This window comes from Eucyclogobius newberryi, unplaced genomic scaffold, assembly GCF_026437365.1.
Source record: "Eucyclogobius newberryi isolate DKJ021-1_F unplaced genomic scaffold, fEucNew1.0.hap1 SCAF_12, whole genome shotgun sequence".
In the NCBI taxonomy this organism is placed as follows: domain Eukaryota; kingdom Metazoa; phylum Chordata; class Actinopteri; order Gobiiformes; family Gobiidae; genus Eucyclogobius; species Eucyclogobius newberryi.
Window position 1 is genome coordinate 34,897,115 of NW_027315746.1, and position 18,329 is coordinate 34,915,443.

Consider the following 18,329-nt stretch of genomic DNA (forward strand, 5'->3'; position numbering starts at 1 on the left):
TAGAGTTGACATTTCAACAGTGTCCAGAGGCTTCATCACTTTGGAGGAGTCCAGAAGCTTCATCACTTTGGAGGAGTCCAGAGGCTTCATCGCTTTGGAGGAGTCCAGAGGCTTCATCGCTGCTTCTGCAGGTGGTGCACATATTTTGTCGGGCAGATGTTTAGTACATCTCCAACTGTATCATCCCCATCACCACTTGCATATTTTTCCAAGACGATATGGACTCCAGATAGTACGGTTATGAGTAACACTGGCCCTTGGAGCACTTTGGTGTCGCCATTTTAAATACCCATGATGCATCGCACATAGTGTCTGTACAATGCTTTACGAAATAAATGACTCCCGCAAGATTTTGGCGAAAAATTGCTTCATGCCACGGCCTTAATGACAAAGTTCAGAGCATTAAAAATGCTATAAATCCCACAATGCAAAAAAACACCCTAAAACCACCAAGACACTTTGAGCTAACTCACTTTGCACCTGTAACTGACAAAACTGTCCATGAGATCATCACCAGTCTGAGTTCATCTACAGCTGCCTCCATGTGTGAGCCTCCAGATTTCTAAAGTCTGTGCTGAACAGTTTGTTAGCACCATCACTCACATAGTTAACATGTCGCTTCAATCTGGAACATTCCCAATGTCTTTGAAAACTGCACTCATAAAGCCTCTCCTAAAGAAGAGCAGTCTTGATGCTGCAGTCCTGAGTCATGACCGGCCCATCTCTAATCTGACATTCAGTCACAGATTTCCTCTTAATAATCAACTCATTAGATGTTTTTCAGGCAGATTTTAGACCTCATCACACTGAGACTGCTGTTGTCATGGTGACTGAGACTGCTGTTGTCATGGTGACTGAGACTGCTGTTGTCATGGTGACTGAGACTGCTGTTGTCATGGTGACTGAGACTGCTGTTGTCAAGGTGACTGAGACTGCTGTTGTCATGGTGACTGAGACTGCTGTTGTCAAGGTGACTGAGACTGCTGTTGTCATGGTGACTAAGACTGCTGTTGTCAAGGTGACTGAGACTGCTGTTGTCAAGGTGACTGAGACTGATGTTGTCAAGGTGACTGAGACTGCTGTTGTCATGGTGACTGAGACTGCTGTTGTCATGGTGACAAATGACATCCTCCTGAACACTGACACGGGCAAAGCCTCAGTCTTAATTCTGTTGGATCTGATGCTGCTTCTGACACTGTCAATCATGGGACCCTCTTACAGAGACTAGAGGACTGGGTGGGCATCACTGGCCCCGCCCTAAACTGGTTATGGTCCCATCTGGAAGACAGGAAGTACTTTGTGTCTCAGACCACATGCCCCTGACCAGTGGAGTGCCCCAGGGGTCAGTCCTGGGACCCCTTCTGTTCATCCTCTACATGCTGATGTCCTATCACAATGATGCAGACGAGTCAGATCTATGTTTCACTGTCACAGGTGAATCTGGACCAGTGGATTCACTCTGTCACTGCAACAACAGATCAGTGTGTGGACCGGGCCTCCTGCTGGTGCCAGAGGGCCTCCTGCTGGTGCCAGAGGGCCTCCTGCTGGTTTCAGAGGGCCTCCTGTTGGTACCAGAGGGCCTCCTGCTGGTGCCAGAGGGCCTCCTGCTGGTGCCAGAGGGCCTCGTGCTGGTGCAACAGATCAGTTTGTGGAGGCAGAACAACTTTCTCCAGCTGAACTCAGACAAGACTGAAATCATCGTCTTTGTCACAGAAACAAAGAGAAAGTGTCAGCGTCACCTCCAGAGTCTCGCTCTAAAACCTACAAACCAAGTGATAAATCTGGGGGTAATAATGGACTCAGGATGAAGAGCTGTACCTGGAGGGGGGGTGGGGCCTGGAGGGGGGGTTGGGCTGTACCTGGAGGGGGGGTGGGGCTGTACCTGGAGGGGGGGTGGGGCTGTACCTGGAGGGGGCTGTACCTGGAGGGGGGTGGGGCTGTACCTGGAGGGGGGGTGGGGCTGTACCTGGAGGGGGGGTGGGGCTGTACCTGGAGGGGGCTGTACCTGGAGGGGGGTGGGGCTGTACCTGGAGGGGGGGGTGGGGCTGTACCTGGAGGGGTGGTGGGGCAGCTCTGCAGCTCACAGCTCTGCCGGCCCTCGGGCTTCAGGGCCGAGTCACAGCTGTGGCCCCGGGTCACCAGCTCGTCGCCCTGGTAACACTTCACCTCCCGCACCTGGACACCACTGCCACACGTCTTACTGCACTGAGAAGAGGACACGTCATCTGGACATGATCTGGACACGAGACTCACCACAAATACACACATGGACAAGCGAGTGGACAATGAGCCGCCTCTGTCCTGTCCAGGTCAGAACCAGGAGGTCAGTGAGTGTGTGTGTCCTGAGCGTGCGGTCAGTGAGTGTGTGTGTCCTGAGCGTGTGGTCAGTGAGTGTGTGTGTCCTGAGCGTGTGGTCAGTGAGTGTGTGTGTCCTGAGCGTGCGGTCAGTGAGTGTGTGTCCTGAGCGTGTGGTCAGTGAGTGTGTGTGTCCTGAGCGTGCGGTCAGTGAGTGTGTGTGTCCTGAGCGTGTGGTCAGTGAGTGTGTGTGTCCTGAGCGTGCGGTCAGTGAGTGTGTGTGTCCTGAGCGTGTGGTCAGTGAGTGTGTGTGTCCTGAGCGTGCGGTCAGTGAGTGTGTGTGTCCTGAGCGTGCGGTCAGTGAGTGTGTGTGTCCTGAGCGTGTGGTCAGTGAGTGTGTGTCCTGAGCGTGTGGTCAGTGAGTGTGTGTCCTGAGCGTGTGGTCAGTGTGTGTGTGTGTCCTGAGCGTGTGGTCATTGAGTGTGTGTCCTGAGCGTGTGGTCAGTGTGTGTGTGTGTCCTGAGCGTGTGGTCAGTGTGTGTGTGTGTCCTGAGCGTGTGGTCAGTGAGTGTGTGTCCTGAGCGTGTGGTCAGTGTGTGTGTGTGTCCTGAGCGTGCGGTCAGTGAGTGTGTGTGTCCTGAGCGTGCGGTCAGTGAGTGCGTGTGTCCTGAGCGTGCGGTCAGTGAGTGCGTGTGTCCTGAGCGTGCGGTCAGTGAGTGCGTGTGTCCTGAGCGTGCGGTCAGTGAGTGCGTGTGTCCTGAGCGTGCGGTCAGTGAGTGCGTGTGTCCTGAGCGTGCGGTCAGTGAGTGCGTGTGTCCTGAGCGTGCGGTCAGTGAGTGCGTGTGTCCTGAGCGTGCGGTCAGTGAGTGCGTGTGTCCTGAGCGTGCGGTCAGTGAGTGCGTGTGTCCTGAGCGTGTGGTCAGTGTGTGTGTTGTTAGTGTTACCTGGGACCAGGCGGTGGTGAACCACTTGGAGCAGGGTCTCTGGAAACAGGGCGAGCTGCCGTCCGGTCTGAGCTCTGGGTCACAGCTGCCGTCAGTGAACTCTTTAAAGGCTCCTGCCTCCAGCCCTGCACACACCACCTGCCGCAGGCGCACGCCACGCCCACACGACGCATTACACTGCAACACACACACATCAGCCCACAGAGCGATGGAGCGATGGACACATGGACAGACGGACAGATGGACAAAGGGACAGATGGACAGATGGACAGATGGACAGACGGACAGATGGACAAAGGGACAGATGGACAGATGGACAGATGGACAGATGGACAGATGGAGGTCCAGTCGTGAGAAATGGTAAAGTAAACACAGTAAACACTTGTGATCTGGAGAGGTCAGACTTGTGTAAATGTCACAGATTAAAAGTATGTTCAGAAAATCATGACTTAAAGCCATTTTTACTTTGTTTTTAGAAAGACAATTGAAAAAAAATAAAATTAGATTGATCAATACGAGTCCAAAAAGTCATGATTACTGTATTTTCCAGATTATAAATCGCACTTTTATACATCGTTTTGTCCGGATTGACAACCACAAGAGGGCGCTTTAGGCTCTGAGCGACGCAGAGGAAGAATGGGCATATATATATATATATATATATATATATATATATATATATATATAAATAAAATATAAAAATCTCATAAAATTCACCATAGCAAATAAAATGTACACACACTAAATATTGAGCCCTCAAACATATTGTTATTATTTATGGAATGATAGGTCGATATAGTAATTATCGTGACTGGCCTAAGTCATGGTCTAAGAGCAAATTATATAAGACATTTACCCAGAACTTCATTAGAAATTCAATAATCAAACCGATTAAACCAAAAACAATATATATTGTTTTCAGAATGTGTGGCCCAAAAGGCCTGTAAAGAGTATGATGTTCACCTGTTGCCATTCCTGCTGGACCCAGTGGGGGGCGCAGTCTCTGTCTCCACAGGGATAAACAGCCAGAGGTCTGAGGGCGCGGTCACACTGTTCCTCTGACATGAGCACGCCTCCTGCCGAGCGGCACAGGACGGCCCGCACCATCCGGCCCTCTCCACACGCCCCGGAGCACTGAGTAGGGACAGACACAGTCACATGATCAGTCACATGATCAGTCACGTGTTCAGTCACGTGTTCAGTCACGTGTTCAGTCACGTGTTCAGTCAGTAGACCATCAGAGTCTCACTCACTGGTCCCCAGTCAGACACAGTCCATCTTCGGTCACATGTTGGACCATCACAGGACGTTCTGTCCAGAGGTCGGATCGTTTGGTTGCACAGCTTCAGGTCCATGGAGCAGCGCACCTCCCGAGTCCGGACGCCCTGAGCAGCACAGCGGGCCGAGCACTGCAACAGACACACAAGCACTGACACACAAGCACCGACACACAAGCACCGACACACAAGCACCGACACACAAGCACCGACACACAAGCACCGACAGCACCGACACACAAGCACCGACACACAAGCACCGACACACAAGCACCGACACACAAGCACCGACACACAAGCACCGACAGCACCGACACACAAGCACCGACAGCACCGACACACAAGCACCGACACACAAGCACCGACACACAAGCACCGACACACAAGCACCGACACACAAGCACCGACACACAAGCACCGACAGCACCGACACACAAGCACCGACACACAAGCACCGACACACAAGCACCGACACACAAGCACCGACACACAAGCACCGACAGCACCGACACACAAGCACCGACACACAAGCACCGACACACAAGCACCGACACACAAGCACCGACACACAAGCACCGACACACAAGCACCGACACACAAGCACCGACAGCACCGACACACAAGCACAGACACACAAGCACCGACACACAAGCACCGACACACAAGCACCGACACACAAGCACCGACACACAAGCACCGACACACAAGCACTGACACACAAGCACCGACAGCACCGACACACAAGCACCGACACACAAGCACCGACACACAAGCACCGACACACAAGCACCGACACACAAGCACCGACACACAAGCACCGACAGCACCGACACACAAGCACCGACACACAAGCACCGACACACAAGCACCGACACACAAGCACCGACACACAAGCACCGACACACAAGCACCGACACACAAGCACCGACACACAAGCACTGACACACAAGCACCGACAGCACCGACACACAAGCACCGACACACAAGCACCGACACACAAGCACCGACACACAAGCACCGACACACAAGCACCGACAGCACCGACACACAAGCACCGACACACAAGCACCGACACACAAGCAACGACACACAAGCACCGACAGCACCGACACACAAGCACCGACACACAAGCACCGACACACAAGCACCGACAGCACCGACACACAAGCACCGACACACAAGCACCGACACACAAGCACCGACACACAAGCACCGACACACAAGCACCGACACACAAGCACTGACACACAAGCACCGACAGCACCGACACACAAGCACCGACACACAAGCACCGACACACAAGCACCGACACACAAGCACCGACAGCACCGACACACAAGCACCGACACACAAGCACCGACACACAAGCACCGACACACAAGCACCGACACACAAGCACCGACACACAAGCACTGACACACAAGCACCGACACACAAGCACCGACACACAAGCACCGACACACAAGCACCGACACACAAGCACCGACACACATGCACTGACACACAAGCACCGACAGCACCGACACACAAGCACCGACACACAAGCACCGACACACAAGCACCGACACACAAGCACCGACACACAAGCACCGACAGCACCGACACACAAGCACCGACACACAAGCACCGACACACAAGCACCGACACACAAGCACCGACACACAAGCACCGACACACAAGCACCGACACACAAGCACCGACAGCACCGACACACAAGCACCGACACACAAGCACCGACACACAAGCACCGACACACAAGCACCGACACACAAGCACCGACACACAAGCACCGACACACAAGCACCGACACACAAGCACCGACAGCACCGACACACAAGCACCGACACACAAGCACCGACACACAAGCACCGACACACAAGCACCGACACACAAGCACCGACACACAAGCACCGACACACAAGCACTGACACACAAGCACCGACAGCACCGACACACAAGCACCGACACACAAGCACCGACAGCACCGACACACAAGCACCGACACACAAGCACCGACACACAAGCACCGACACACAAGCACCGACACACAAGCACTGACACACAAGCACCGACAGCACTGACACACAAGCACCGACAGCACCGACACACAAGCACCGACACACAAGCACCGACACACAAGCACCGACAGCACCGACACACAAGCACCGACACACAAGCACCGACACACAAGCACCGACACACAAGCACCGACAGCACCGACACACAAGCACCGACACACAAGCACCGACACACAAGCACCGACACACAAGCACCGACACACAAGCACTGACACACAAGCACCGACACACAAGCACCGACACACAAGCACCGACAGCACCGACACACAAGCACCGACACACAAGCACCGACACACAAGCACCGACACACAAGCACCGACAGCACCGACACACAAGCACCGACACACAAGCACTGACACACAAGCACCGACAGCACCGACACACAAGCACCGACACACAAGCACCGACACACAAGCACCGACACACAAGCACCGACAGCACCGACACACAAGCACCGACACACAAGCACCGACACACAAGCACCGACACACAAGCACCGACACACAAGCACCGACACACAAGCACTGACACACAAGCACCGACAGCACCGACACACAAGCACCGACACACAAGCACCGACACACAAGCACCGACACACAAGCACCGACACACAAGCACCGACACACAAGCACCGACAGCACCGACACACAAGCACCGACACACAAGCACCGACACACAAGCACCGACACACAAGCACCGACACACAAGCACCGACACACAAGCACCGACACACAAGCACCGACAGCACCGACACACAAGCACCGACACACAAGCACCGACACACAAGCACCGACACACAAGCACCGACACACAAGCACCGACACACAAGCACCGACAGCACCGACACACAAGCACCGACACACAAGCACCGACACGATCTGGAAAATGATGATGCCTGATCTCTAAGTGGGCGGGGTCTATGTGTTTTTTCACAGCTTTCAAGTTTTGAGTCAGTTTTTTCTCATTCAAAAGTCGGTTGCTATGGGAACATCGAACTCTGGACTTACTTTGGACCTGGTCCGGGCTACGTCTGGATCAGAGTCTCATTTAGAAAAGAGTGAGTGAGTTCTCCAAGTGGCCACAAGAGGGCTTTATAGATCGCCTCCCTACGACCCCCTAACCACGCCCTCTCCGTGCTCTTGCCACGCCCTCTCCACGCCATAAAAGGGCCATGCAAAGTGACTTATGCATGAGCTTTACCTAATCATGAGCCTGTCAGTGGGTTTGAGCGAGAGCCGAGGGACAGAGAGGGCGGGGCCAACACATGAAGACTTTATGACAAATACACATCAAATCACTCAATTGAGTTTTTCCATAATAATATTCCTGTAGATAAAGTTCTTTTCAGGATCTTCTGAGTCTTAGATACCTGCACGCGGGGGTCTCGGGCACATGGATACGTGCACGCGGGGGTCTCGGCACATGGATACGTGCACGCGGGGGTCTTGGGCACATAGATACGTGCACGCGGGGGTCTCGGGCACATGGATACGTGCACGCGGGGGTCTTGGGCACATAGATACGTGCACGCGGGGGTCTCGGGCACATGGATACCTGCACGTGGGGGTCTCGGGCACATAATACGTGCACGCGGGGGTCTCGGGCACATGGATACGTGCACGCGGGGGTCTCGGGCACATGGATACGTGCACGCGGGGGTCTCGGGCACATAGATACCTGCACGCGGGCACATTGATACCTGCACGCGGGGGTCTCGGGCACATGGATACCTGCACGCGGGGGTCTCGGGCACATGGATACGTGTACGCGGGGGTCTCTTGCACGCGGGGGTCGCGGGCACATAGATACGTCGGGGGTCCCGGGCACATAAATACGTGCACGCGGGGGTCTCGGGCACATAGATACCTGCACGCGGGGGTCTCGGGCACATAGATACCTGCACGCGGGGGTCTCGGGCACATAGATACGTGCACGCGGGGGTCTCGGGCACATACGCGGGGGTCTCTGGCACATGGATACGTGCACGCGGGGGTCTCGGGCACATGGATACGTGCACGCGGGGGCCTCGGGCACATAGATACGTCGGGGGTCCCGGGCACATAAATACGTGCACGAGGGGGTCTCTGGCACGCGGGGGTCTCGGGCACATAGATACCTGCACGCGGGGGTCTCGGGCACATAGATACCTGCACGCGGGGGTCTCGGGCACATAGATACGTGCACGCGGGGGTCTCGGGCACATACGCGGGGGTCTCTGGCACATGGATACGTGCACGCGGGGGTCTCGGGCACATGGATACGTGCACGCGGGGGTCTCGGGCACATAGATACGTGCACGCGGGGGTCTCGGGCACATAGATACGTGCACGAGGGGGTCTCTGGCACGCGGGGGTCTCGGGCACATAGATACCTGCACGCGGGGGTCTCGGGCACATAGATACCTGCAAGCGGGGGTCTCGGGCACATAGATACCTGCACGCGGGGGTCTCGGGCACATAGATACCTGCACGCGGGGGTCTCGGGCACATGGATACCTGCACGCGGGGGTCTCGGGCACATAAGATACGTGCACGCGGGGGTCTCGGGCACATGGATACGTGCACGCGGGGGTCTCTGGCACATATATACGTGCAAGAGGGGGTCTCTGGCACGCGGGGGTCTCGGGCACATAGATACGTGCACGCGGGGGTCTCGGGCATATGGATACGTGCACGCGGGGGTCTCGGGCACATGGATACGTGCACGCGGGGGTCTCGGGCACATAGATACGTGCACGCGGGGGTCTCGGGCACATGGATACGTGCACGCGGGGGTCTCGGGCACATAGATACCTGCACGCGGGGGTCTCGGGCACATGGATACGTGCACGCGGGGGTCTCGGGCACATGGATACGTGCACGCGGGGGTCTCGGGCACATAGATACGTGCACGAGGGGGTCTCTGGCACGCGGGGGTCTCGGGCACATAGATACCTGCACGCGGGGGTCTCGGGCACATAGATACCTGCACGCGGGGGTCTCGGGCACATAGATACCTGCACGCGGGGGTCTCGGGCACATGGATACCTGCACGCGGGGGTCTCGGGCACATGGATACCTGCACGCGGGGGTCTCGGGCACATGGATACGTGCACGCGGGGGTCTCTGGCACATATATACGTGCACGAGGGGGTCTCTGGCACGCGGGGGTCTCGGGCACATAGATACCTGCACGCGGGGGTCTCGGGCACATGGATACCTGCACGCGGGGGTCTCGGGCACATGGATACGTGTACGCGGGGGTCTCGTGGACGCGGGGGTCGCGGGCACATAGATACGTCGGGGGTCCCGGGCATATAAATACGTGCACGAGGGGGTCTCTGGCACGCGGGGGTCTCGGGCACATAGATACCTGCACGCGGGGGTCTCGGGCACATAGATACCTGCACGCGGGGGTCTCGGCACATAGATACGTGCACACGGGGGTCTCGGGCACATGGATACGTGCACGCGGGGGTCTCTGGCACGCGGGGGTCTCGGGCACATAGATACGTGCACGCGGGGGTCTCGGGCACATGGATACGTGCACGCGGGGGTCTCGGGCACATGGATACGTGCACGCGGGGGTCTCGGGCACATAGATACCTGCACGCGCGGGTCTCGGGCACATAGATACCTGCACGCGGGGGTCTCGGGCACATAGATACCTGCACGCGGGGGTCTCCGGCACGCGGGGGTCTCGGGCACATAGATACCTGCACGCGGGGGTCTCGGGCACATGGATACGTGCACGCGGGGGTCTCGGGCACATAGATACCTGCACGCGGGGGTCTCGGGCACATAGATACCTGCACGCGGGGGTCTCCGGCACGCGGGGGTCTCGGGTACATAGATACGTCGGGGGTCTCGGGCACATAGATACGTCGGGGGTCTCGGGCACATAGATACGTGCACGTGGGGGTCTCGGGCACATAGATACGTCGGGGGTCTCGGGCACATAGATACGTGCACGTGGGGGTCTCGGGCACATAGATACGTGGACGCGGGGGTCTCGGGCACATAGATACCTGCATGCGGGGGTCTCGGGCACATAGATACGTGCACGCGGGGGTCTCGGGCACATAGATACGTCGGGGGTCTCGGGCACATAGATACGTCGGGGGTCTCGGGCACATAGATACGTGCACGCGGGGGTCTCGGGCACATAGATACGTGCACGCGGGGGTCTCGGGGGTCTCGGGCACATAGATACGTGCACGCGGGGGTCTCGGGCACATAGATACGTGCACGCGGGGGTCTCGGGGGTCTCGGGCACATAGATACGTGCACGCGGGGGTCTCGGGCACATAGATACCTGCATGCGGGGGTCTCGGGCACATAGATACGTGCACGCGGGGGTCTCGGGCACATAGATACGTCGGGGGTCTCGGGCACATAGATACGTCGGGGGTCTCGGGCACATAGATATGAGCACGAGGGGGTCTCGGGCACATAGATACGTGCACGCGGGGGTCTCGGGCACATAGATACGTGCACGCGGGGGTCTCGGGGGTCTCGGGCACATAGATACGTGCACGCGGGGGTCTCGGGCACATAGATATGAGCACGAGGGGGTCTCGGGCACATAGATACGTGTACGCGGGGGTCTCGGGCACATAAATACGTGCACGCGGGGGTCTCGGGCACATACGCGGGGGTCTCTGGCACATGGATACGTGCACGCGGGGGTCTCGGGCACATGGATACGTGCACGCGGGGGTCTCGGGCACATAGATACGTGCACGAGGGGGTCTCTGGCACGCGGGGGTCTCGGGCACATAGATACCTGCACGCGGGGGTCTCGGGCACATAGATACCTGCACGCGGGGGTCTCGGGCACATAGATACCTGCACGCGGGGGTCTCGGGCACATGGATACCTGCACGCGGGGGTCTCGGGCACATGGATACCTGCACGCGGGGGTCTCGGGCACATGGATACGTGCACGCGGGGGTCTCTGGCACATATATACGTGCACGAGGGGGTCTCTGGCACGCGGGGGTCTCGGGCACATAGATACCTGCACGCGGGGGTCTCGGGCACATGGATACCTGCACGCGGGGGTCTCGGGCACATGGATACGTGTACGCGGGGGTCTCGTGCACGCGGGGGTCGCGGGCACATAGATACGTCGGGGGTCCCGGGCACATAAATACGTGCACGAGGGGGTCTCTGGCACGCGGGGGACTCGGGCACATAGATACCTGCACGCGGGGGTCTCGGGCACATAGATACGTGCACGCGGGGGTCTCGGGCACATAGATACCTGCACGCGGGGGTCTCGGGCACATAGATACGTGCACACGGGGGTCTCGAGCACATGGATACGTGCACGCGGGGGTCTCTGGCACGCGGGGGTCTCGGGCACATAGATACGTGCACGCGGGGGTCTCGGGCACATGGATACGTGCACGCGGGGGTCTCGGGCACATGGATACGTGCACGCGGGGGTCTCGGGCACATAGATACCTGCACGCGGGGGTCTCGGGCACATAGATACCTGCACGCGGGGGTCTCCGGCACGCGGGGGTCTCGGGCACATAGATACCTGCACGCGGGGGTCTCGGGCACATGGATACGTGCACGCGGGGGTCTCGGGCACATAGATACCTGCACGCGGGGGTCTCGGGCACATAGATACCTGCACGCGGGGGTCTCCGGCACGCGGGGGTCTCGGGCACATGGATACGTGCACGCGGGGGTCTCGGGCACATAGATACCTGCACGCGGGGGTCTCGGGTACATAGATACGTGCACGCGGGGGTCTCGGGCACATAGATACGTGCACGCGGGGGTCTCGGGCACATAGATACTTCGGGAGATACGTCGGGGGTCCCGGGCACATAGATACGTCGGGGGTCTCGGGCACATAGATACGTGCACGCGGGGGTCTCGGGCACATAGATACCTGCATGCGGGGGTCTCGGGCACATAGATACGTGCACGCGGGGGTCTCGGGCACATAGATACCTGCACGCGGGGGTCTCGGGCACATAGATACCTGCACGCGGGGGTCTCGGGCACAGATACCTGCACGCGGGGGTCTCGGGCACATAGATACGTGCACGCGGGGGTCTCGGGGGTCTCGGGCACATAGATACTTCGGGAGATACGTCGGGGGTCCCGGGCACATAGATACGTCGGTGGTCTCGGGCACATAGATACGTGCACGCGGGGGTCTCGGGCACATAGATATGAGCACGCGGGGGTCTCGGGCACATAGATACGTCGGGGGTCTCGGAAATATAGATACGTCGGGGGTCTCGGGCACATAGATATGAGCACGAGGGGGTCTCGGGCACATAGATACGTGTACGCGGGGGTCTCGGGCACATAAATACGTGCACGCGGGGGTCTCGGGCACATAGATACGTGCACGCGGGGGTCTCGGGCACATGGATACGTGCACGCGGGGGTTTCGGGCACATGGATACGTGCACGCGGGGGTCTCGGGCACATAGATACGTGCACGTGGGGGTCTCGGACATAGATACCTGCACGCGGGGGTCTCGGGCACATAGATACGTGCAAGCGGGGGTCTCGGGCACATAGATACGTGTACGCGGGGGTCTCGGGCACATAGATACGTGCACGCGGGGGTCTCGGGCACATAGATACCTGCACGCGGGGGTCTCGGGCACATAGATACCTGCACGCGGGGGTCTCGGGCACATAGATACCTGCACGCGGGGGTCTCGGGCACATAGATACGTGCACGCGGGGGTCTCGGGGGTCTCGGGCACATAGATACTTCGGGAGATACGTCGGGGGTCCCGGGCACATAGATACGTCGGTGGTCTCGGGCACATAGATACGTGCACGCGGGGGTCTCGGGCACATAGATATGAGCACGCGGGGGTCTCGGGCACATAGATATGAGCATGCGGGGGTCTCGGGCACATAGATACGTCGGGGGTCTCGGGCACATAGATACGTCGGGGGTCTCGGGCACATAGATATGAGCACGAGGGGGTCTCGGGCACATAGATACGTGTACGCGGGGGTCTCGGGCACATAAATACGTGCACGCGGGGGTCTCGGGCACATACGCGGGGGTCTCTGGCACATGGATACGTGCACGCGGGGGTCTTGGGCACATGGATACGTGCACGCGGGGGTCTCGGGCACATAGATACGTGCACGAGGGGGTCTCGGGCACATAGATACCTGCACGCGGGGGTCTCGGGCACATAGATACCTGCACGCGGGGGTCTCGGGCACATGGATACCTGCACGCGGGGGTCTCGGGCACATGGATACCTGCACGCGGGGGTCTCTGGCACATGGATACGTGCACGCGGGGGTCTCTGGCACATATATACGTGCACGAGGGGGTCTCTGGCACGCGGGGGTCTCGGGCACATAGATACCTGCACGCGGGGGTCTCGGGCACATGGATACCTGCACGCGGGGGTCTCGGGCACATGGATACGTGTACGCGGGGGTCTCGTGCACGCGGGGGTCGCGGGCACATAGATACGTCGGGGGTCCCGGGCACATAAATACGTGCACGAGGGGGTCTCTGGCACGCGGGGGTCTCGGGCACATAGATACCTGCACGCGGGGGTCTCGGGCACATAGATACGTGCACGCGGGGGTCTCGGGCACATAGATACCTGCACGCGGGGGTCTCGGGCACATAGATACGTGCACACGGGGGTCTCGAGCACATGGATACGTGCACGCGGGGGTCTCTGGCACGCGGGGGTCTCGGGCACATAGATACGTGCACGCGGGGGTCTCGGGCACATGGATACGTCCACGCGGGGGTCTCGGGCACATGGATACGTGCACGCGGGGGTCTCGGGCACATAGATACCTGCACGCGGGGGTCTCGGGCACATAGATACCTGCACGCGGGGGTCTCCGGCACGCGGGGGTCTCGGGCACATAGATACCTGCACGCGGGGGTCTCGGGCACATGGATACGTGCACGCGGGGGTCTCGGGCACATAGATACCTGCACGCGGGGGTCTCGGGCACATAGATACTTCGGGAGATACGTCGGGGGTCCCGGGCACATAGATACGTCGGGGGTCTCGGGCACATAGATACGTGCACGCGGGGGTCTCGGGCACATAGATACCTGCATGCGGGGGTCTCGGGCACATAGATACGTGCACGCGGGGGTCTCGGGCACATAGATACGTCGGGGGTCTCGGGCACATAGATACGTCGGGGGTCTCGGGCACATAGATATGAGCACGAGGGGGTCTCGGGCACATAGATACGTGCACGCGGGGGTCTCGGGCACATAAATACGTGCACGCGGGGGTCTCGGGCACATAGATACGTGCACGCGGGGGTCTCGGGCACATGGATACGTGCACGCGGGGGTTTCGGGCACATGGATACGTGCACGCGGGGGTCTCGGGCACATAGATACGTGCACGTGGGGGTCTCGGACATAGATACCTGCACGCGGGGGTCTCGGGCACATAGATACGTGCAAGCGGGGGTCTCGGGCACATAGATACGTGTACGCGGGGGTCTCGGGCACATAGATACGTGCACGCGGGGGTCTCGGGCACATAGATACCTGCACGCGGGGGTCTCGGGCACATAGATACCTGCACGCGGGGGTCTCGGGCACATAGATACCTGCACGCGGGGGTCTCGGGCACATAGATACGTGCACGCGGGGGTCTCGGGGGTCTCGGGCACATAGATACTTCGGGAGATACGTCGGGGGTCCCGGGCACATAGATACGTCGGTGGTCTCGGGCACATAGATACGTGCACGCGGGGGTCTCGGGCACATAGATATGAGCACGCGGGGGTCTCGGGCACATAGATATGAGCATGCGGGGGTCTCGGGCACATAGATACGTCGGGGGTCTCGGGCACATAGATACGTCGGGGGTCTCGGGCACATAGATATGAGCACGAGGGGGTCTCGGGCACATAGATACGTGTACGCGGGGGTCTCGGGCACATAAATACGTGCACGCGGGGGTCTCGGGCACATACGCGGGGGTCTCTGGCACATGGATACGTGCACGCGGGGGTCTTGGGCACATGGATACGTGCACGCGGGGGTCTCGGGCACATAGATACGTGCACGAGGGGGTCTCGGGCACATAGATACCTGCACGCGGGGGTCTCGGGCACATAGATACCTGCACGCGGGGGTCTCGGGCACATGGATACCTGCACGCGGGGGTCTCGGGCACATGGATACCTGCACGCGGGGGTCTCTGGCACATGGATACGTGCACGCGGGGGTCTCTGGCACATATATACGTGCACGAGGGGGTCTCTGGCACGCGGGGGTCTCGGGCACATAGATACCTGCACGCGGGGGTCTCGGGCACATGGATACCTGCACGCGGGGGTCTCGGGCACATGGATACGTGTACGCGGGGGTCTCGTGCACGCGGGGGTCGCGGGCACATAGATACGTCGGGGGTCCCGGGCACATAAATACGTGCACGAGGGGGTCTCTGGCACGCGGGGGTCTCGGGCACATAGATACCTGCACGCGGGGGTCTCGGGCACATAGATACGTGCACGCGGGGGTCTCGGGCACATAGATACCTGCACGCGGGGGTCTCGGGCACATAGATACGTGCACACGGGGGTCTCGAGCACATGGATACGTGCACGCGGGGGTCTCTGGCACGCGGGGGTCTCGGGCACATAGATACGTGCACGCGGGGGTCTCGGGCACATGGATACGTGCACGCGGGGGTCTCGGGCACATGGATACGTGCACGCGGGGGTCTCGGGCACATAGATACCTGCACGCGGGGGTCTCGGGCACATAGATACCTGCACGCGGGGGTCTCCGGCACGCGGGGGTCTCGGGCACATAGATACCTGCACGCGGGGGTCTCGGGCACATGGATACGTGCACGCGGGGGTCTCGGGCACATAGATACCTGCACGCGGGGGTCTCGGGCACATAGATACTTCGGGAGATACGTCGGGGGTCCCGGGCACATAGATACGTCGGGGGTCTCGGGCACATAGATACGTGCACGCGGGGGTCTCGGGCACATAGATACCTGCATGCGGGGGTCTCGGGCACATAGATACGTGCACGCGGGGGTCTCGGGCACATAGATACGTCGGGGGTCTCGGGCACATAGATACGTCGGGGGTCTCGGGCACATAGATATGAGCACGAGGGGGTCTCGGGCACATAGATACGTGCACGCGGGGGTCTCGGGGGTCTCGGGCACATAGATACGTGCACGCGGGGGTCTCGGGCACATAGATATGAGCACGCGGGAGTCTCGGGCACGCGGGGGTCTCGGGCACATGGATACGTGCATGCGGGGGTCTCGGGCACATGGATACGTGCACGCGGGGGTTTCGGGCACATGGATACGTGCACGCGGGGGTCTCGGGCACATAGATACGTGCACGTGGGGGTCTCGGACATAGATACCTGCACGCGGGGGTCTCGGGCACATAGATACGTGCAAGCGGGGGTCTCGGGCACATAGATACGTGTACGCGGGGGTCTCGGGCACATAGATACGTGCATGCGGGGGTCTCGGGCACATGGATACGTGCATGCGGGGGTCTCCGGCACGCGGGGGTCTAGGGCACATGGATACGTGCACGCGGGGGTCTCGGGCACATGGATACGTGCACGCGGGGGTTTCGGGCACATGGATACGTGCACGCGGGGGTTTCGGGCACATGGATACGTGCACGCGGGGGTCTCGGGCACATAGATACGTGCACGTGGGGGTCTCGGACCTAGATACCTGCACGCGGGGGTCTCGGGCACATAGATACGTGCAAGCGGGGGTCTCGGGCACATAGATACGTGTACGCGGGGGTCTCGGGCACATAGATACGTGCACGCGGGGGTCTCGGGCACATAGATACCTGCACGCGGGGGTCTCGGGCACATAGATACCTGCACGCGGGGGTCTCGGGCACATAGATACCTGCACGCGGGGGTCTCGGGCACATAGATACGTGCACGCGGGGGTCTCGGGGGTCTCGGGCACATAGATACTTCGGGAGATACGTCGGGGGTCCCGGGCACATAGATACGTCGGTGGTCTCGGGCACATAGATACGTGCACGCGGGGGTCTCGGGCACATAGATATGAGCACGCGGGGGTCTCGGGCACATAGATATGAGCATGCGGGGGTCTCGGGCACATAGATACGTCGGGGGTCTCGGGCACATAGATACGTCGGGGGTCTCGGGCACATAGATATGAGCACGAGGGGGTCTCGGGCACATAGATACGTGTACGCGGGGGTCTCGGGCACATAAATACGTGCACGCGGGGGTCTCGGGCACATAGATACCTGCACGCGGGGCTCTCCGTCACATAGATACGTGCACGCGGGGGTCTCGGGGGTCTCGGGCACATAGATACTTCGGGAGATACGTCGGGGGTCCCGGGCACATAGATACGTCGGGGGTCTCGGGCACATAGATACGTGCACGTGGGGGTCTCGGGCACATAGATACGTGCAAGCGGGGGTCTCGGGCACATAGATACGTGCACGCGGGGGTCTCGGGGGTCTCGGGCACATAGATACGTGCACGCGGGGGTCTCGGGGGTCTCGGGCACATAGATACTTCGGGAGATACGTCGGGGGTCTCGGGCACATAGATACGTTGGGGGTCTCGGGCACATAGATACGTGCACGCGGGGGTCTCGGGCACATAGACATGAGCATGCTGGGGTCTCGGGCACATAGATACGTGTACGTGGGTGTCTCGGGCACATAGATACGTCGGGGGTCTCGGGCACATAGATACGTGCACGCGGGGGTCTCGGG

General features: G+C 59.7%; 1 protein-coding gene across 1 annotated transcript in view; it reads right to left on the reverse strand.

The window, feature by feature from the left end:
• The window catches only part of LOC140355876 (ADAMTS-like protein 2), a 68,317-nt gene that overhangs the window by 2,726 nt on the left and 47,262 nt on the right, over nucleotides 1-18,329 (reverse strand). The window contains exons 17-20 of the mRNA XM_072440516.1: nucleotides 4,493-4,648; nucleotides 4,203-4,373; nucleotides 3,240-3,416; nucleotides 2,052-2,205 (exon numbers count right to left, since the gene is read on the reverse strand). Coding sequence (XP_072296617.1) covers nucleotides 2,052-2,205; nucleotides 3,240-3,416; nucleotides 4,203-4,373; nucleotides 4,493-4,648 — 658 coding nt within the window. The remainder of the gene's footprint in view (nucleotides 1-2,051; nucleotides 2,206-3,239; nucleotides 3,417-4,202; nucleotides 4,374-4,492; nucleotides 4,649-18,329) is intronic.